This window comes from Dasypus novemcinctus, chromosome 2, assembly GCF_030445035.2.
Source record: "Dasypus novemcinctus isolate mDasNov1 chromosome 2, mDasNov1.1.hap2, whole genome shotgun sequence".
Lineage (NCBI taxonomy): Eukaryota > Metazoa > Chordata > Mammalia > Cingulata > Dasypodidae > Dasypus > Dasypus novemcinctus.
In genome coordinates, this window is record NC_080674.1 from 113,561,858 (window position 1) to 113,579,598 (window position 17,741).

At 34.9% G+C, this 17,741-nt stretch overlaps 1 protein-coding gene and 1 non-coding gene across 7 annotated transcripts in view; one reads left to right on the forward strand and one right to left on the reverse strand.

The window, feature by feature from the left end:
* Positions 1 to 17,741, forward strand: part of FER (FER tyrosine kinase) — a 574,904-nt gene that overhangs the window by 112,749 nt on the left and 444,414 nt on the right. For all 6 annotated transcript variants that reach the window (XM_023586245.3, XM_004484087.4, XM_071209303.1 and 3 more), the window contains one exon: positions 16,806 to 16,979. In XM_023586245.3, the coding sequence (XP_023442013.1) occupies positions 16,806 to 16,979 (174 nt within the window). The remainder of the gene's footprint in view (positions 1 to 16,805; positions 16,980 to 17,741) is intronic.
* LOC111762079 (U6 spliceosomal RNA) lies at positions 4,355 to 4,461 on the reverse strand. The gene has a single exon (XR_002795289.1). It is a non-coding gene; the product is annotated as a U6 spliceosomal RNA (small nuclear RNA).

A 17,741-nucleotide genomic window follows, 5' to 3' on the forward strand; every position in this document is an offset into this window, starting at 1 on the left:
AGGGTTTGTAGTATATATTTTTAACTCACAACAAATCTATATTTTAGTGATATATGGAACACCTATAATAATATCCCTGCAGCAGAATATGTTCATTTCTCCCTGCCTGGCCTTTGTGTTATTATTGTCATGCATTTAAATTTTATATATGTTGTAATTCCTCAAATACATTGTTATTAGTGCTTTAAATAGTTGATTGTCTTTTGAAGAATTTAAGTAATATGAACATAACTCTTCCTATTTACTCCACTAAATTTCAATGTATGCTGCTTTTTTTCCAGGTTTCCAGCTACATAATTTTTCTTCTGCTTAAACTACTTCCTTTAACATTTCTTGTAGTGTAAGTCTACTGGTAATTTACTTTTTCAGGTGTTGTATGTCTGAAAATGTCTTTTTATGCCTTTTTTTTGATAAATATTTTCAGTGTGTATAGAATTCTACCACTTTAAAAATTAAAAAAAAAGTTACTATATTGTCTTCTTTTTTGCATTGTTTGTGATGGGAAATTTGTAACTAATGCTTCATTTTTCTTTGGCTGTGCTGAAGATATCACTGATTTTAAGCAATTTATTACATTCCTTGGTGTAGTTTTCTTCATCTTTACAGTATTACCCCTGCCTGTGGTCCAAAGTTACATTTGGTATATTTTTTCCATATAACCCCTATTACTAATACCATGCATTAGTATTTTTTATAGTTCATGAGAGAACACTCCTATATTTGTAATGTTAACCACAGTCCATCTTCCACCATATGGTTAACTGTGTTATACAGTCCCATGCCTTGTACAATCTATCCAAAGTGTACTCTCAGTGGCTCTCACTTCTCTCACAGTGTTATATAGTCATCACCTCAATAAAGTTTTGAATATTTTTCTTAGTCCAAAAGACAAAAATCCCATATCCCCCTATTATTGACCCTTAGCATTGATATAGTACCTTCTTTGACTTTGGTGCAAGAGTATTACAGTATTGCTGTTTACTATAGTTCATAAGTTAATTTTGTTTTCCCATCCATCACCATATTCTTACCTCCTTGTAATAGTGACATACATTTGATTAGTTAACAGAAGAACATTCTTGTATTTGTGCTATTAACCACAATTCTCATCTACCTCCAGGTTCACCTATATTCAGTCCCTAGATTATTCTCTAGCTTTCTTTCAATGGACATTTACGTCCCTAAACTACCCCTTTTAGCCACAATTCCAGCTGTGTACGTTATACTTACCATAATGTGTTACCATCAACTCTATCCATTCCTACACTTTTACAGTCAAGCTAATTAAAAATTCTACATACATTAAACATCAGTACTACTTCTTAGCCCTCATCCTATCTCCTAGTAATCTATACTCTAGATTTTAACTCCATGTGTTTATTCTTCATATTTGGTTCATATTAGTGGGACCATACCATATTTGTCCTTTTATGCCAGGCTTGTTTCACTCAGCATAATGTCCTCAAGGTTCATCCATGTTATCATATGTGTCCCAATTTCATTTCTTCTTACAGCAGCATGGTGTTCCATTGTGTGTTTATACCATGTTTTATTTATCCATTCATTGGTTGATGGACACTTGAGTTGTTTCCATCTTTTGGCATTGTGACTAATGCTGCTCTGAACATTGTTGTGAAGTTCCCAGTTTGTGTCACAGTTTTTATTTCTTCAGGATATATTCCTAGTAGAGGGATTGTCTGATCATAGGGTACTTTTATACTTAACTTCCTGAGGAACTGCCAAACTGTGTATTCCACAGAGGCTGCATCATTTTACATTCCCATCAACAGTGAAGGAATGTTCCTATTTCTCCATTTCCCTCCAGCCATTGTTTTCTTTTTATTTTTTTAAAATAATGGTCATTCTATGAGTTATGCGATGATATCTCATACTTTTGATTTGCATTTCCCTAATAACTAGTGATATTGAACATTTTTTCATGTACCTTTTCACCATTTGTATTGCCTCTTTGTTGAAATGTCTATTAAGTCTTTTTGCCCATTTTAAAATTGGATTGCTTGTTCTCTTAAACTTGTTGAGTTGTATGATCTCTATATAGCATGGAAATCAAACCGTTACTAGAATATAGTTTCCAAATATTTTCTCCCATTGAGTGGGCTACCTTTTTACCTTCTTCACAAAGTCCTTTGAAGCACAAAAGTGTTTTAAGTTTGAGGAGGGCTCATTTATCCATTTTTTTTCCTTCATTGCTTGTACTTTTGGTATAAGGTTTAAGAAACCACAACTTTACCACCAGGTCTTGAAGATGTTTCTCTATATTTTTTCTAGGAGTTTTATGGTTCTAGCTTTTATAGTTAGGTCTTTGATCCATTTTGAGTTAATTTGCTAACTTTTTTTTATGCAGTGTCTAATTTTTTGTTAATATCATTCAGTTAATTTTCATCTCCAACTATTTTACTTTCAGTGCCTTTTAAGAACTTTATTAATGTGTTTTACTCCAATTCTCTCCCTGATCCCTCCTCCTCTTATCATTTTCTGTCCTGCCAAAATTTAACTTGAAGTTATGTGTGTATGGCATTTCTTCATCTTTATGTACCTGCCAAAACCCAGCTCCCCCTGTACTTTAGGGTGGAATGGAGAAATTGGAGAGAATGAAACAGAAACTGAATAGTTGGGCATATTTCCATGTTAAAAATTAGTAAGTCATAAATAAGTGAATCATGTCTAGTGTTTGATTCGCATCTTTTTACATCTTCCATGTCTCTAATTAATGTTTATTCTTTCCTCTTTTTTTGGACACATGGACCATAGTCATAGTGATTTTTTATTGTCCCTGTCATAGATCATCTCTGTTACATCTAATCACTTTTGATTAGTTGATTTTTCTCTTCAGTTTGAGTTGCATTTTCCTTTAGCTTTGTGCCTAGAAACCTTTGATTTGATGCCAGATATTATGAATTTTACTTTTTATGTACTAGATATTTTTATATTCCTTTAAATATTCCTGAACTTTGTTTTGGATGTGGTTAAATTACTTAGAGATAGTTTGATCCTTTTGGGTGCTTTTACATTAATTAGGTAAAACCAGAGCTGTGTTTCATCTAGGGTTAATTTCACTGCTGAGGCAAGATTATCCTCAGTACTCAAATGAATGCCCTCTATGTTATGATGTAGCAAGCTCAGTCTCCTCAGCTCATGGAGCTACTGAGTTTTGCTTGACCCTTCCTTCCCCTTTTAAAGTCTAGCCATTTTCTCCAGTTATCAGTAAGTTGGGAGGGGGCATAGGACTAACTTCATTTGTTTATAATCTCTCAGATCACTGTTTTTCATTGCCTGATGTCCAGTATGATCACTGTTTTTGTGTGTTTTCTCCAGTTTTATAGTTATTTTAGGGAGGATGATAAATCAGTCCCTCTTTCTCCATGTTGACTGAAAGCAAAAGTCTTGCAGTTAGTGATTTTTTTTGTCTTTGAAGTAATTAACACTTATAGCAGGATTGCAAGAATATAACAATGAACTAACTCCCCTTTGCCTTTCACTAGCTTCATAAATTGTTAACATTTTGACACATTTGCTTCATGGCTCCTCTTTTTTCCTTATTTAAATATGTGTATGTGTGTGTGTGTGTATACATTTCCTTTTTTCCTGAACACTTATGAGTTAGTTGAAGATATCATGTGCCTTTATCCTGAAATACTTATGAATGTATTTTCTAAGAATATATCCAAAACATAGTGATCAAATTTCAGAACCTTAACATTGCCACCATGCTGTTACTGAAAATACATTTCATATACAATTTTTGACAATTGTCCCCAAATCCCCTTTTTGCAATTTTTTTTTCATCTCAACTGGAGATCCAATGCAGAATCACTCACTGCATTTTAAAAATAAATTAAAAAAAATTTTTTTTTTCATTGCATTTAGTTGTTGTGTCTCTTCTGTCTCTTTTAATTTGGCATAGGAGAGCACATTCTGTGACTTGGTGATTTTTCTCTTTTTCCTTAAAGTTATTTTGAAGTTGGGAGATTCTGTCTTCCCTTAATCCATAGGACATAGTTGTTGCATAATTTTATTTTTCCCTTTGTGTTATTTTGTATTGTTCTTGGAAGAAGTATTGGGAGATGGAAACTTAGGCAGCTATCTTTTTCTTAAAATACCTGGACTCTGTTTTCTCATCATCTTTGTACAATACAAATCAAAGTCTTCTAGGCCTTGGAATAAACCCCTTTCCCCTAGGAATCCTGGTTCCTTTTAGTGAAGAACTGTCCTTAAAATACTTGGGCATTCAACTAGTTTCCTCTGTATGGAATTTTTTAATTTCAATTTTTAATTTTAATTTTTTAGAGATACTTTGATTACATAATTGATACGTAAATGTATGGCATTTTAAAAAAATATGGAATGCTTCATGATTTTCTGTGTCATCCTTGCACAGGGACCATACTAATCTTCTCTATATCTTTCCAATTTTAGTATATGTGTTGCTGAAGTGAGCACTATAGAATTTGACCTTCACAGTATTTTGCAATTACAAATAATGCTGCACAGAATAACCTAGTGCAGATGTACTTTTGTATTATTCTGAGTGTCTTCAGGGTAAATTCCAGGAAATGGGATTTCTAGATCCAAGTGTAAATACCTATGTAGGTTTGTTATATATTGCCAACTATTCCTCTGTAGATCTTGTACTATTACGTATATCCAACAGGAATATATGAGGATGCCCATTTCTGCTTAATCTGGACAAGTGGTTATGTTGTCAAGCTTTTGATTTTTGTTAATGCGGTAGATAGGAAATGGTACCTCAGTGTAGTTTAAATTTGTTTTTGTCAAATTACAAATGAAATTGAGCATCTTTTTGTATGTTTAATGGTTATTTTATGTCTACAATTAGCGATTATATTTGGAGGATTTGTTTTATTCTACCTTAAAGATGAATTTTACCTTGGAAGCACAAGGTAAAACACTTGTTTAAGTCAGCAAAAGGGGTGCTGATGCAAAATACTAGAAATTGGTTGGTTTTCACAAAGGGTATTTATTCGGGGTAGGAGCTTACAGATACCAGGCCATAAAGTGTAAGTTACTTCCCTCACCAAAGTCTACTTTCACATGTTGGAGCAAGATGGCTGCTGATGTCTGCCGAGAGTTCAGGCTTCCTGGGTTCCTTCGGGCTCAGTGCCTCTGTTTTCTCCACAAGGTGAGCTGTCAACTATGAGGCTCTCTAGGCTTTGCCTCTTTCCACAGATCAGCTGTCGACTATCAGGCGAACAGCTCTGTCTCTCCCTGAGGCTCCAGCTTCAGCATCAAACTCTAACATCAAAACTCCAACATTAAGAACCCTTAACTCTGTCCTTTGCCATGCCTTTTATTTGTGAGTCCCCACTGACTAAGGGACAGATACTCAATGCCCTAATGATGTGGCCTAGTCAAAGCCCTAATTTTAACTCAGTCATGCCCAGGTACAGACCAGATTACAAACATAATCCTGTATCTGTTTTTGGAATTCATAACCATATCAAACTGCTACACTTGTTAAATTCATTTAAGTATGTCTTTGAGAATACAGTCAGCTATATCCTGGGATAGTATAGTGATGTGGCTAATTCCCCGTTATCACATAACCTACTTGATGGGAGATGATTGTCTTCCCTTTTAAATGTGAAGTGGGTTGAAATTTTGGCAATGCTCCATAAATCACTAGGGAATAAAAATTAATGAAAATGTTTATTGATGAATCAGCCTGATTATTTAGTAGTCATATAATAGAAATATAATGTACTTTGAATCTGTGTAACTGTTGTATAAACTGTATATATTTTTAGGGTAGTAATCCCAAAACTTGTTTATAGAATTTAGTTCTGCTATAACACTTGATTTGAAAACATGAATTTGTTAATGTAGTTGATATATTAGGGAACAATTTGAGCATAATGTGAATTTTGCATCAACCTGTGCATGAACACGAGAGAAACGTAGGTGAATGGAAAAAACTGTACCAAGGCGAAACTGAGCTGTGAAATGTGTAGGAAAAAACAGATACACACTTCAGAGATTTACCAGCTACATCTGTTTACCCCTTCTGTTATGAGTTACGTGCATTCACAAGTGGTATTGCAACTTCCTGTCCAATTTCAGATAACTCGTTGTATCACTTTATAATAACTCATAAGCTCTAACCCTTCTGACACCTACTTCCACAAGCAAAAACTAAGTTTTACATGTGCTAAGTTTTTATTAGTTTTTTTTTTATGCCTGTAATGATTTTTTTGAGCATTGTTTGTCTAACTTTATTTTTCCATAAACCCTGTGGTTTTTACTGCATAATTTTGTACAACCTGGTGACACAAATGTTGTGTTACAGCAGAACTACTGTACATAAGAATTATCCCAGGGAACTTTAAAAATACTGATGCCTGAGTGCCATCCAAAACCTATTAAATCAGAATCTCTGGTCAGGGGCTGAAAAATTGGTATGTTTAAAAGACTTTGCAAGTGATTCTTATTGTATGGAGGGTTGTAAACAAGACCTAGGGAAACCTGGAAGCTTTGAAGAAAATACAGAAAGAGATACTGTTAGGAAAGGAAAGTACCTGAGGTGTCCTTTGCACTTGCAGTTGAATCTTTGAAACCTAAGTTTCAAAGAAATTTAATGAGCTGACTCCTGGATTTTTATATCCTGTAAGGACTCAGAGATTCCAGAAGCATTCTTCTTACATAATGGCAAACTATGAATAAAAAGAAAACCTTTTATTTTGAGTTATCATGTGGTACAGAAATTGCATTTTACATGGAATTTTTATGTTACATTTTAAAAATTCAAGCAAAAAGAAAGAAATCAAGTAGTTGGAAGATATAGGGAAAAGGTATTTATGGAAACTATTATTTAGGTATTTTTCAAGCTTGAGTCATCTTGTGGATTATTTTCAATGCTTTATATTAATAATAGCTCCTGTAGTAGTTTGTTCTTTGGTTCTTTGTCTCAGAATAATACTCGTTGGTCTAATGAACTCAGAACACTTAAATTACTACCTGTTTATGGAGTACTGATTTACCTCCCTACACATCTTGTTAGTTCAGAGATGGAAGGCAAGAAAAGACATGATACGGTTTTCTAAAGGATATACATTTTTTCCTATATGTACTTTTCCCTTTTTAAAAAATCGAATATACTATTTACTTTCTTTACATCTTGCATTCATTCTAGTATAAATGATAATATCTCTTTTGACTTCCTAGGAGTAAGTAGGTATGTTTGGATTTATGTTAATTATTTTAGAAACTTTGGGTGCTATTTATAATATACAACTGATCTCTTTTTTTGCAGGGCAAAGGGAAGAATAAAATTTCTATAAATTGAATCATTATACCTCTTTTTATATATTTTATATGATATATTTTTATATGATATAAAAAATGTAGTTATTTCCAGGAACAATTTTATTTTTGACCACAAAACATCAACAACAATTTCACATTTAGGAATTCAGAAAATCTCTTGAAATCATACATTTAAAGTAAAGCAGTATTTTTATGATGTAATATTAATATTATTAAACATGCAATTCAGAATTCTGAGAAATGTTCTAAATCTTAAAAATCAAAAACCACTAATTTTGTTTCCCTGGGACATAGGAAAATGTGTACTGTCTGCATCTCTGTCTTAAAGTGGCACTATTTCTAATTATCCAATATGGTATTAAGATTGGTTAGATAAGAAAATTATGGTGACTTATTTTGTAATTCTTCTGTTCAGGGAGACTTGAGGATTAGGTCATCATTCTAGTTAGAAATCCAGTTTCTCGGGAGAGATCTCTTTCATTTTCTTCTCCCTGTCTTCTGAGCATGTCATGTCAAGAAAGACTCATTAATTGGCTTAGGAGAATGTCTTTATATTAGCTGTTACTCATTCTACAAAGTAAGCAGCCTAAAGGGAGCAGATGCCTTTTCCCTATGGCTTTTATTCTCTAATTTAATGAATAAGTGCAATATACAGATTAGAACCCTGAGTAATACAATGTGTAACTTGTTTACAAAGTATTCTCATTAGCTTAGTTTAGGTAGCTATTTTCAAAGTAGCCCTTGGATACAAGGGCCTTAGGTTTCCTTACTTTACTCTGGATATCTGCCTAAAGGTTGTAGTGACATTCTATTTATAACTAGTCTGGAGCAGAGTGTCTTTGGTGTAGCATATTAAGAGGTAGATTTGGGTTTGAACCCATGCTCTTCATTTATTTATGTGACCTTGGGCAGATTATTTAATCTTGTTAACACTCAGTTTCCATGCCTCATAGTGTTGATATGAGGAGTAAATAAGAGAAAGCCCTTGAGTGTGCAGGAAGTAGATATTGTTAAAGAAGAGGAGCAGTGGGTGGTGTAGACATCTGTCTGGGGTCTCAAAGAAGCCATGTTAGTTTGAATGGGGGGGGGGGTTAGGGAGAAATGATGGAGACCACCTCTACCTCTTGGTTGTGAGAGAGGTTAGGATGTGAGAGAAGAAAGCAACATTTATTTGATAAAGCTGCAGAGAAAGAGGTATTCTAAGTACACAGCCAAGTTCATACCTTCCATTCTGGGAATGAATGCAGAGTTGTTTTTTTTCCTTCAGAAGTCTAAAGGTAAAGTAGTTGCTGAGGGGAGGGGTGTTGGTTGGCTTGAGAGAGAGATGAGAGGAGAGGGCTTGTTTGTGAAGAACTGTTCAGCTGAAGGAGCCGCTCAAGGAAAATTTAGAAATACAGGAAATAGGGAATAACAAATAGAAGAAGCTTCTCCAGGACATGGAAAGTGAATGGGATGCAGCAAGATAGAGAGTGGGAATATCACATAGAAACTACAGGAAAGGAGGAAAATTTTGGAAGTAGCTAATTTTAGTAAACAGTGAAATATCACAGGGTACTAGAAATGGTAGCGATTGCTGAGGTCTTTAACTCAACCCCAACTATGATTTGCTTCTGAATGGCAAAGGTGACTGACCAGTTATCTTTCAGTATACTGTTTTTCCTTAGAAGAACGGAAAGAGTGGTCTTTAAGTTCAAGAACAAACTCAGTTAAGGGGCATGAAGTTTAGGAAGCTGAAGAAAAAATGTTGAGAGAGAAAATATAATGTCATTTCTTTCCTGACCTGATCTGTGTTTAGATTTTTAGACTTATTATTTTTTAGGAGGTACCAGGTAATAAACCCCAGACCTTGTATGTGGGAAGCAGGTGCTCAGTCACTGAGCTATAACTCCTCCCCAAAGAGAGGTTTTTTTTTTTTTTTTTTTTTAGGTGGTACAGGGGATTGAACCCTGGACCTCTCATACGTGGGAATCAGGCGTTCAACCACGCGGGCTACATCTGCTCCCCATTTTTCTTTTTAATGACTATAGTAATGTCCTTGTATGTCTTTCTTCCTTCTGGGATTGGCTAATGACTGAGCTAATGTGGCACAGTATATTTGGTCCTTGTCTTTAGAACCCAGCTGTTGAATTTGATGATATTTATTTTATTTTACATTATTATTTTATTTTTTTGTTCACTTAGTATTTCTATTCAGTGTTCAATTTGGTTATTATCTTAGTGTTTGCGAATCTGGGTATTTACAATAAGAGAAATAACAAAGTTTTAGAAGTTTCAACTTTTGCATTGTTAGAAAGGCTTTAACTAATGAAGGTGAAATTCCTCTCATGTTGAAGGACATAGTACACTCAGATGATCCATCTCCTGCTGTCTCATCAAATATATGCAGTCCTTTGGTTATTTAAAAAACTTCATCAGGAGAAGATACTTGCAATTCTGACACAGCAACAGAAAATGTCCAGGAAAGGAGATTAATCAATTTCTTCTCTCTATATAAGAGAAGACATTTTAAATGTTATAAGAAAAATTAAGATATCCAGGAATTCATCACAATGATATATAGAATTGGTGTGTTTTCATGCATGTAACTGGTTTATGAAAATAATTACATTGTCCTTAGGAAATATTTCAGTGTCCCAAAGCTGTTTGACTTGGGTATGGTACTGATAGTGTGGTTTTATTCATATTTCTTATTTTTCGGGCTCATTGAGCTTCTTGAATCTGTGGGTTTTTAGTTTTCATAAAATTTAGAAAATTTTGGACCATTATTTCTTAAAATACTTTTACTGTCTTCTTTTCTCCTGTGAGATTTTCAATTTTATATAAATATATGCTAGATCTCTAGAAATCTCACTGCTCAGTGATGCTGTTCTTTTTCTTTTTTCAGTTTTGTTTAGAATAACTTAGAATGCTACATGTTTTTGAGTATTGTTCTGGGGTACAGTTAAGTTACTTAGAAACAGTTTGATCCTTTTATGTTTTGCTTTTAAGGTGTTAGGCAGGACCAATGCACTGTTAACTCTAGGATTAATTATTCCACGCTAATGAGACCGGATCTTCCTGAGTACTCTAGCCAATGCTTTGTGAATTATCAGTTTTCCAGTGAGGCTGTTATGAGTATGTACTATTCCTGGCCATGTGCAAGTGCCAGGCACTGTTATCTCTAATCCTGTTTTCTCTGTGATAATTTCCTCACATGCATATACTTATCAGTACTCTGCTGAATACTAGAGGGTGACTTACTGCAGATCTCTAGTCTTCCTCTCCAAGAGCCCATCTACTTTCTAGTAGTCTGTGCTGTGAACTCTATCTGCTTTGGTCTTCCCAGAATCTCATCTTTGTCTCTATGATTCTGAAAGTATATTGAGCTCTGCATCAATTTCTCTACCCTGTGTCACAGCCTTTCAGGTCAGAGTCAGGGCAAATGTAGGGCTCACCTTGATAGCTGAGAAGATAAACAAGGCAGGTGATGTCTGCTAGGGTTCAGCCTTCCTCTATCCTCCTAAGGTTCTGTGGGCCCAGCGTCTTCCTGTCTCAACTGTAGGCTGGCATAGGGCTCAGCTGCTCTGTTCTCTTGAGCTGCAAACTATCAGGCGAATGACTCATCTCTCTCAAGGGCCCCACCATCAAGTTTTCTCCTCTTCTGTGTCTGTGAAACTCTCTCAATTCCTCTGCGTATCTTCCTGTGTTCCCCTTGAGTGAGTGTCTGTTTATATAGCTTACCAAGAGTGCGGGGACTCAACTCTGAGCCATACTGCTGATGTGTTTGAATCAAAGCCCTATTCTTAACATAATCTAATCAAAGACAGCTTAGCCGAATCTAATGCAATCAAAGGGTGTTATGCCCAGAGGAACAGACCAGTTTGCAAACATAATCAATATCTTTTTTGAAATTCATAAATAATATCAAACTGCTACACTCTAACTTGACTGAGTTTTATTTTAAAGATTTTCCTTATGATGTTTTTTGTTTGTTTGGGTTTTTTTACTTAAGATAAAATTGACATTTATGAAATCAGGCTATTTATTTAGAATTCAAGATGATTCAGATCAGGTGAAATTTTGTATTATCATTAAAAAATAGAAAACAAGCCAACAATGGGGTTGTAAGGCTCTGAGAGTTTTCTCCTTGACCTTCTAATTTACTTCTAGTAATTGCCATGTCACTCTGTTGTCTCTAATTGGACACTTTAAGCCTATGCTTATTCTGGACTTTCAACTTTATATCTTGTCACTCCCTAGACACTGCACCAGCAACGCTGACTTCTTTCAGCTCCTTAAACTTACCTGCCTCAAGATTTTGAGGTTCCCTCTGCTTTAGACACTGCCTTGGTGCTTCTCTTCCTCCCCACAAGTAACTCAATTTTTGGGTCTCCTTTTAAATATCTCCTTAGAGAAACTTCAGCCTATCTGAATCAGCACTCAACACCCATTTTAGTTCCCAGTTTTTTGTCTTCATAATATGTATCACAGATTTTTCTTTAAATCTACTTTATTGAAGTATAATTTGTATATAATATAATGCACATATTAAGTATACAGTTCAGTGCCTTTTGACAAAGGTATACACCCGTGTAATTATTTTTCCAGTAAAGCTTTAGAATATTTTCATCACTCCATAATGTTCCCTTTGCAATTAATCTTTTCTAACCCCACCTGTAGTTCCAGGTAACCAGTTGTCACTGGAGATTAGTTTGGCTCTTCTAGAAACATATATCAGTGGAGTCTCTACAGTGTATACTCTTGGATTTGGCTTTCTTTGCTTAGCTTAATTCTTTCAATATTTATCCTTGTTACTGTATGTGTATTAGTCAGGGTTCTCTAGGGAAACAGAATCAACAGGAGGTATCTGTAAATAGTATGAGATTTTGTAATAGTCTCTCATGTGTCCGTGGGGATGCACAAGTCCAGGTTCCGCAGGCAGGCTGCAAACCAAGGCTCTGATGAAAGTCCATTGAAGGTCCTTGGAGTTTCCGGGAGACGTTGGCTGTCAAAAGATGACCTGGGAAATTCTCTTTGAATGCTGAAATCACTTTCCATTTTAAGATATTAAATTGATTGGATAAGCCATCACTCATTCCTGACAGACAGTCTCCCTGATTGATGTAGATATAATCAGCTATCTGTGTAGTTAAAGTCACTGGTAGCTAAAGTCCATAAATGTCCTTGTATTACAATTAGCCCAGTGCTTGCTTGACCAAACAACTGTGCACAATTTTCTGGCCAAGTTGACACATTAGCCTAACCATCACAATATGTATCAGTAGTTTATTCCTTTTTATTGGTGAAGAACATTCCATTATATGAACATACTACAATTGTTTATTGTTTATCCATTCATCTGTTGATGGACATTTGGGTTGTTTCTAGTTTTGGCTATTGTAAGGTCTTTTTTTTTTTTTTTAAGATTTATTTATTTATTTCTATTCCCTTCCCCTGCCACTCCAGTTGTCTGTTCTATTTGCTGCGTGTTCTTCTTTGTTCATTTCTGTTGTTGTCAGCGGCACAGGAATCTGTTTCTTTTTGTTATGTCATCTTGTTGTGTCAGCTCTCTGTGTGTGCGGTGCCATTCCTGGGCAGGCTGCACTTTCTTTTGCACTGGGCGGCTCTCCTTATGGAGCGCACTCCTTGTGTGTGTGGCTCCCCTACGCGGGGACACCCCTGTGTGACATGGCACTCCTTGCGCACATCAGCATTACGCATGGGCCAGGTGCACATGGGTCAAGGAGGCCTGGGGTTTGAACCGTGAACCTCCCGTGTGGTAGACGGATGCCCTAATCACTGGGCCAACTCTGCTTCCCTGGCTATTGTAAATGAAGCTGTTACGTACATTCATATACAAATCTTTTTGTAGACATATATTTTCATTTTTCTTTGGTAAAGACGGGACTGGAATTTCTGGGACTTAACGGTAAGTTAAACTTTATAGGGAACTGCCAGTATGTTTTCCCTAGTGTTCTATTTTACGCTTTTCCAGCAATGTATGAGAGTCCTAGTTTCTGTACATTCTTTGCAATTGTCAGATTCCCAGTCTTTCAAATTTTATTCATTCTAGTGAATGCTTAGTGACATACCATTGTCATTTTAATTTGCATTTCCCAGATAACTCTAATGATATTGGATATTTTTTTCATGTAGCTATTGGCTATTACTTTATTCTTTTTTTTTTATTACTTTATTCTTGAAGTATCTATTGTAATATCTTCCCATTTTAAAATCATGTTTGCCTTCTTGTTATTGTATAAGTTCTTTATATATTCTAAATAAAAGTGCTTTGTCAAATTACAAATATTGTCTCCCAGTCTATGGATTTTCTTAACAGGATTTTTTGAAGAGTTGAAATTTCAATTCTGATTAAGTATAATTTATTGATTTTATTTCTTTTATGCTTAGTGCTTTTAGTGTCTTGTATAAGAAATCTATTGCTCTTGAGGACCTAAGATTTATTTTCCAATGTTACTTTCTAGAAGTTACATAGTTTTAACTTTTATGTTAGATCTGTGACCCATTTTGAGTTAATTTTTGCTGAGAGGTAAGGATCTTTTCCTCCTCTGTCTTCCTTCCCTCTTCCCCCTTCCTTTTCCTGGGATATCCATTTGTTCTATTACTTTTTGTTAAAAAGGCAATCCTCTTGATTTAAATATTTTGGCATCTTTGTTGAAAATTAATAGAATTCACAAGTGAAGCCATCTGGATCTATAATTGTAATTTCTTTGTGGGGGAATTTAAATTATGAAGATTAATTTAAAGAAATATAATGCTATTCAGAATTCCATTTCTTCTTGTGTCAGTATTGGTGGAGTTTCTATTTTAGTTAGCAAGACATACAAAAAAGCAAATATACATGTGGATAAATAGTTGTTTTAAGTGCTAAGAAGGTAATAAATAATAAAAGAGTATAACAGAGTAGGTCTGCATTAGATTTAGCTAATTCCTAAAGGAAGAAATGGATCTTTCCGTGTGTAGGAGAGAAAGAGCGCTCAGGAAGAGGGAGCAATTTGTTGTGTTCAGGAACTGAAAGAAAAACAGTGTTCCTAGAATTTATTTAGCTAGGTAAAGAACGGCAAAATATGAAGTTGAAGAACAAATAGAGAACAGATAATGGGAGCTATTGTAGATCTTAGATAAAAGTTTAGGTTTTATTTTAAATGCAGAGGAAAGCCAATGCAGGATTTTAAGCAGAATAACATTACTCTCTTTTGCTAGTTTAAGAGGAATTGATGGGAGAGGAGAAAATAGACCATTTAGTTTAGGTTTTTAATCCATTTTTGTATGATTTTTAATTGTTTTCTTCTTTGTTAAATTTTAGATTTTAAAGGAAGCACTATATGAATTTTAAATTACTTTGTGGTAGTAAGAGCATATTAGCACATACAATTTTGAATTTGAATGAAAATATTATGAGTTCATAGGTCAATATCTTTTTTTTTTTTAAAGATTTATTTCATTTCTCTCCCCTTCCCTGCCATGGTCTGCTCTCTATGTCCATTTGCTGTATGTGCTTCTGCATCTGCTTCCATTATCCAGTGGAACTGGGAAACTGCATCTCTTTTTTAATTGCGTCATCTTGCTGCATCAGCTCTCTGTGTGTGCGGTGCCACTCCTGCATGGGCTGTGCTTTCTTCATGCGGGGCAGCCCTCTTTGCGGGGTGCACTCCTTGCACGTGGGGCACCCCTACGCGGCAGTGCCCGTATGGCAGGGCACTCCTTGCGCGTGGCAGGACTGCACGTGGGTCAGCTTACCACATGAGTCAGGAGACCCTGGGGATCAAACCCTGGACCCTCCATATGGTAGGTGCATGCTTTATCAGTTGAGTCATGTCTGCTTCCCAGGTCACATATCTTATGCCATGTTCACCATAGCATTCAGAACTAAAAATGACTCCCTTTCCCCTAAAAATGTGTACAAAGGTTATTTAAAAAAAAAAAAATATTGCAGTGTATCAAAAACAAGATTACCAAGTTAGACTCTGGCAAGTACTGACTGTGACTAAGAATTTGCTTTCTTTTGGCTATAATTTTGACTAGTATGCTTATAAATATTGATTTAAGATTATATTGGAATCTATAGGAAGAGAATAATTCTGTTCAGTCACAGATCAAAAGTAATAAAGTAGAAAATCATTCTTCCATAAACCTGAAACTTTACCGTGTCCAATTTTTTTCCCTTAGCCTACCCTCCGTGACCATGAAAGGTCTCTAGTAATTGTTACTGAATAGAATTTTGATGACTTTTATATTATTCAGGGTACTCTAGGGAAACAGAATCAACAGGGGATATCTGTAAATAGTATAAGATTTTGTAAAATTCTCTCATGTGACTGCGGGAATGCACAAGTCCAAATTCCACAGGTAGGTTGCAAACCAGGAGCTCTGATGAAGGTCTTTGATGAGTTTGCAGGAGACACTGGCTGTCCGAAGTCAAGCTGGAAAATTTCTTTCTGAATGCTGAAATGACTTTCCCTTTTAAGACATTCATCTGATTGGATAAATCGTCACTCATTGCTGACAGCAATCTCCTTGATTGATGTAGATGTAACCAGCCAACTATGCAATAAACTCACAGATGACAAAGGCCCAAAAATATCCTTGTTTTACAGTTAGCCCAGTGCTTGCTTGACCAAACCAGTGTGCAAAATTACCTGACCAAGTTGACACATTAGCCAACCATCACAACCTATAGTGAAGAACATTCTTTTATTACTTTTTTTGAGTACTTATTAGTTAGGAAGTCTAATAGCAAATGATTTGTTTGTCTAGCAGTCTTTATATGTCCACTTGTCTCAAATCTGCCATTATGTGTCTCTGCTACTAAGGCAATGCATTACGTCCCATAGGTATGATATGTTGGAAAATTATTGATAGTTAATGGTATTTATTAAGAAAAGAGAAGAGCTATAAATTGAAATCCAGAAATTACCAATTTTTACAACATAGGCAGCAAAAGAAGAGTGGTCACCAAAAATGGAAAAGGAAATTTTAGAGAGGAAGGACTATAAGCCAGTACTGCTAGAAGATAAGAATCTATTTAAGCTCATTTTAGGAAGAAGTGAAGCTTAGCAGATTGAGATGAAATTTATGGTGAAGATTAAGATGAGGATAGGCAAATGTATATTGCCTTTGTTAGTTGATGAGATGACTTTACTGGGGCGTTAGAATGGTGTGGGGAGAAGAATTATTTCAGAGTGTTGAAAAAGAATAAGAAGTGATACAATGAATACTTCAGGCATGGTCTTTCAAGAGAGTCCTACATCTCTTAAGCCCTTGCCTAGTATTCTGTGTAGTTTCTGATTACTGAATTCTGAAGCATTTGTACTTGAAGATGCTAAATAGGAACCATTCATAGTTTATTGCATAATAGCCGGAAACCTGTCATTTTTATATTAAGGTAATAGTTTATGTAAAACTAAGTATTTAAAGTTCATGAACACTTAAAACACAGCTAAAAGGAAACCTCTAATACAAGTGATAATTTTACTCATTGTCTATTTCTTTTTTTCCCCAAGTCTTGGCTGCTTATGATTCAGCAGACAGAGCAACTTAGTAGGATAATGAAGACACATGCAGAGGACCTAAACTCTGGACCCTTACATAGGCTTACCATGATGATCAAGGACAAGCAACAGGTGAAGAAAAGTTATATGAGTGTTCATCAGCAGATAGAGGCAGAGATGATCAAGGTTTGTCTTTTCTCTTTGAAATTCTTTCTTCATTTGTTTTTTAAATTTACTGAGATATTTTAGCCTTCTTGACTCTTTGAAATTGTTTATTGATCATTTACTCACAAGAAATAGGTTTTGGTATCTCTATTAAGTATTGTTTTGTTGAATATAAAACAATACTTATTATAAGATATATTGTTACTTTGTGTCCCTAAGGGTGGAAAATACTACCAATTAAATTAGGACACAATAATTTCCTATCACTTAGAATTTTTATGTTTTATTTTCTGAAATAGCTCTTTTAGACTTTTAAAATATTTTGTAACGTGTACACCCTATACATACATTTAAAAAGGAAAACAAATTTGTTGTGGTATTCCTAAATATTCTTTATATCCAGAGTTTCTCTTCTGATAACTTTTAAAAACATGTTTATTATAGAAATTTGAAAATATACAAAAGCAGAGAGAATAGTGAAATGAACTACCATCTCCTGATATAGTGCATCATTTAAAAGAAAATAAGGACTTTTAATAAATATTACTACATTATCGTTATTACACCTATAATAGAATAATTCCTTAATGTTATTAAATATCCTATGTTGAAATAATTGCTGTTCGATTTTTTTTATAGTTAAGTCATTTGACTAAGATACATACAAGGTCCACATGTTGCATTTGAATAATAATTCTTTTGAAATGCGTAGGTTTCCCTTCCCTAATTTTCCCCCATGCCATTTATTTATGAAAATAAACTGGATATTTTGTTTTATAAAAT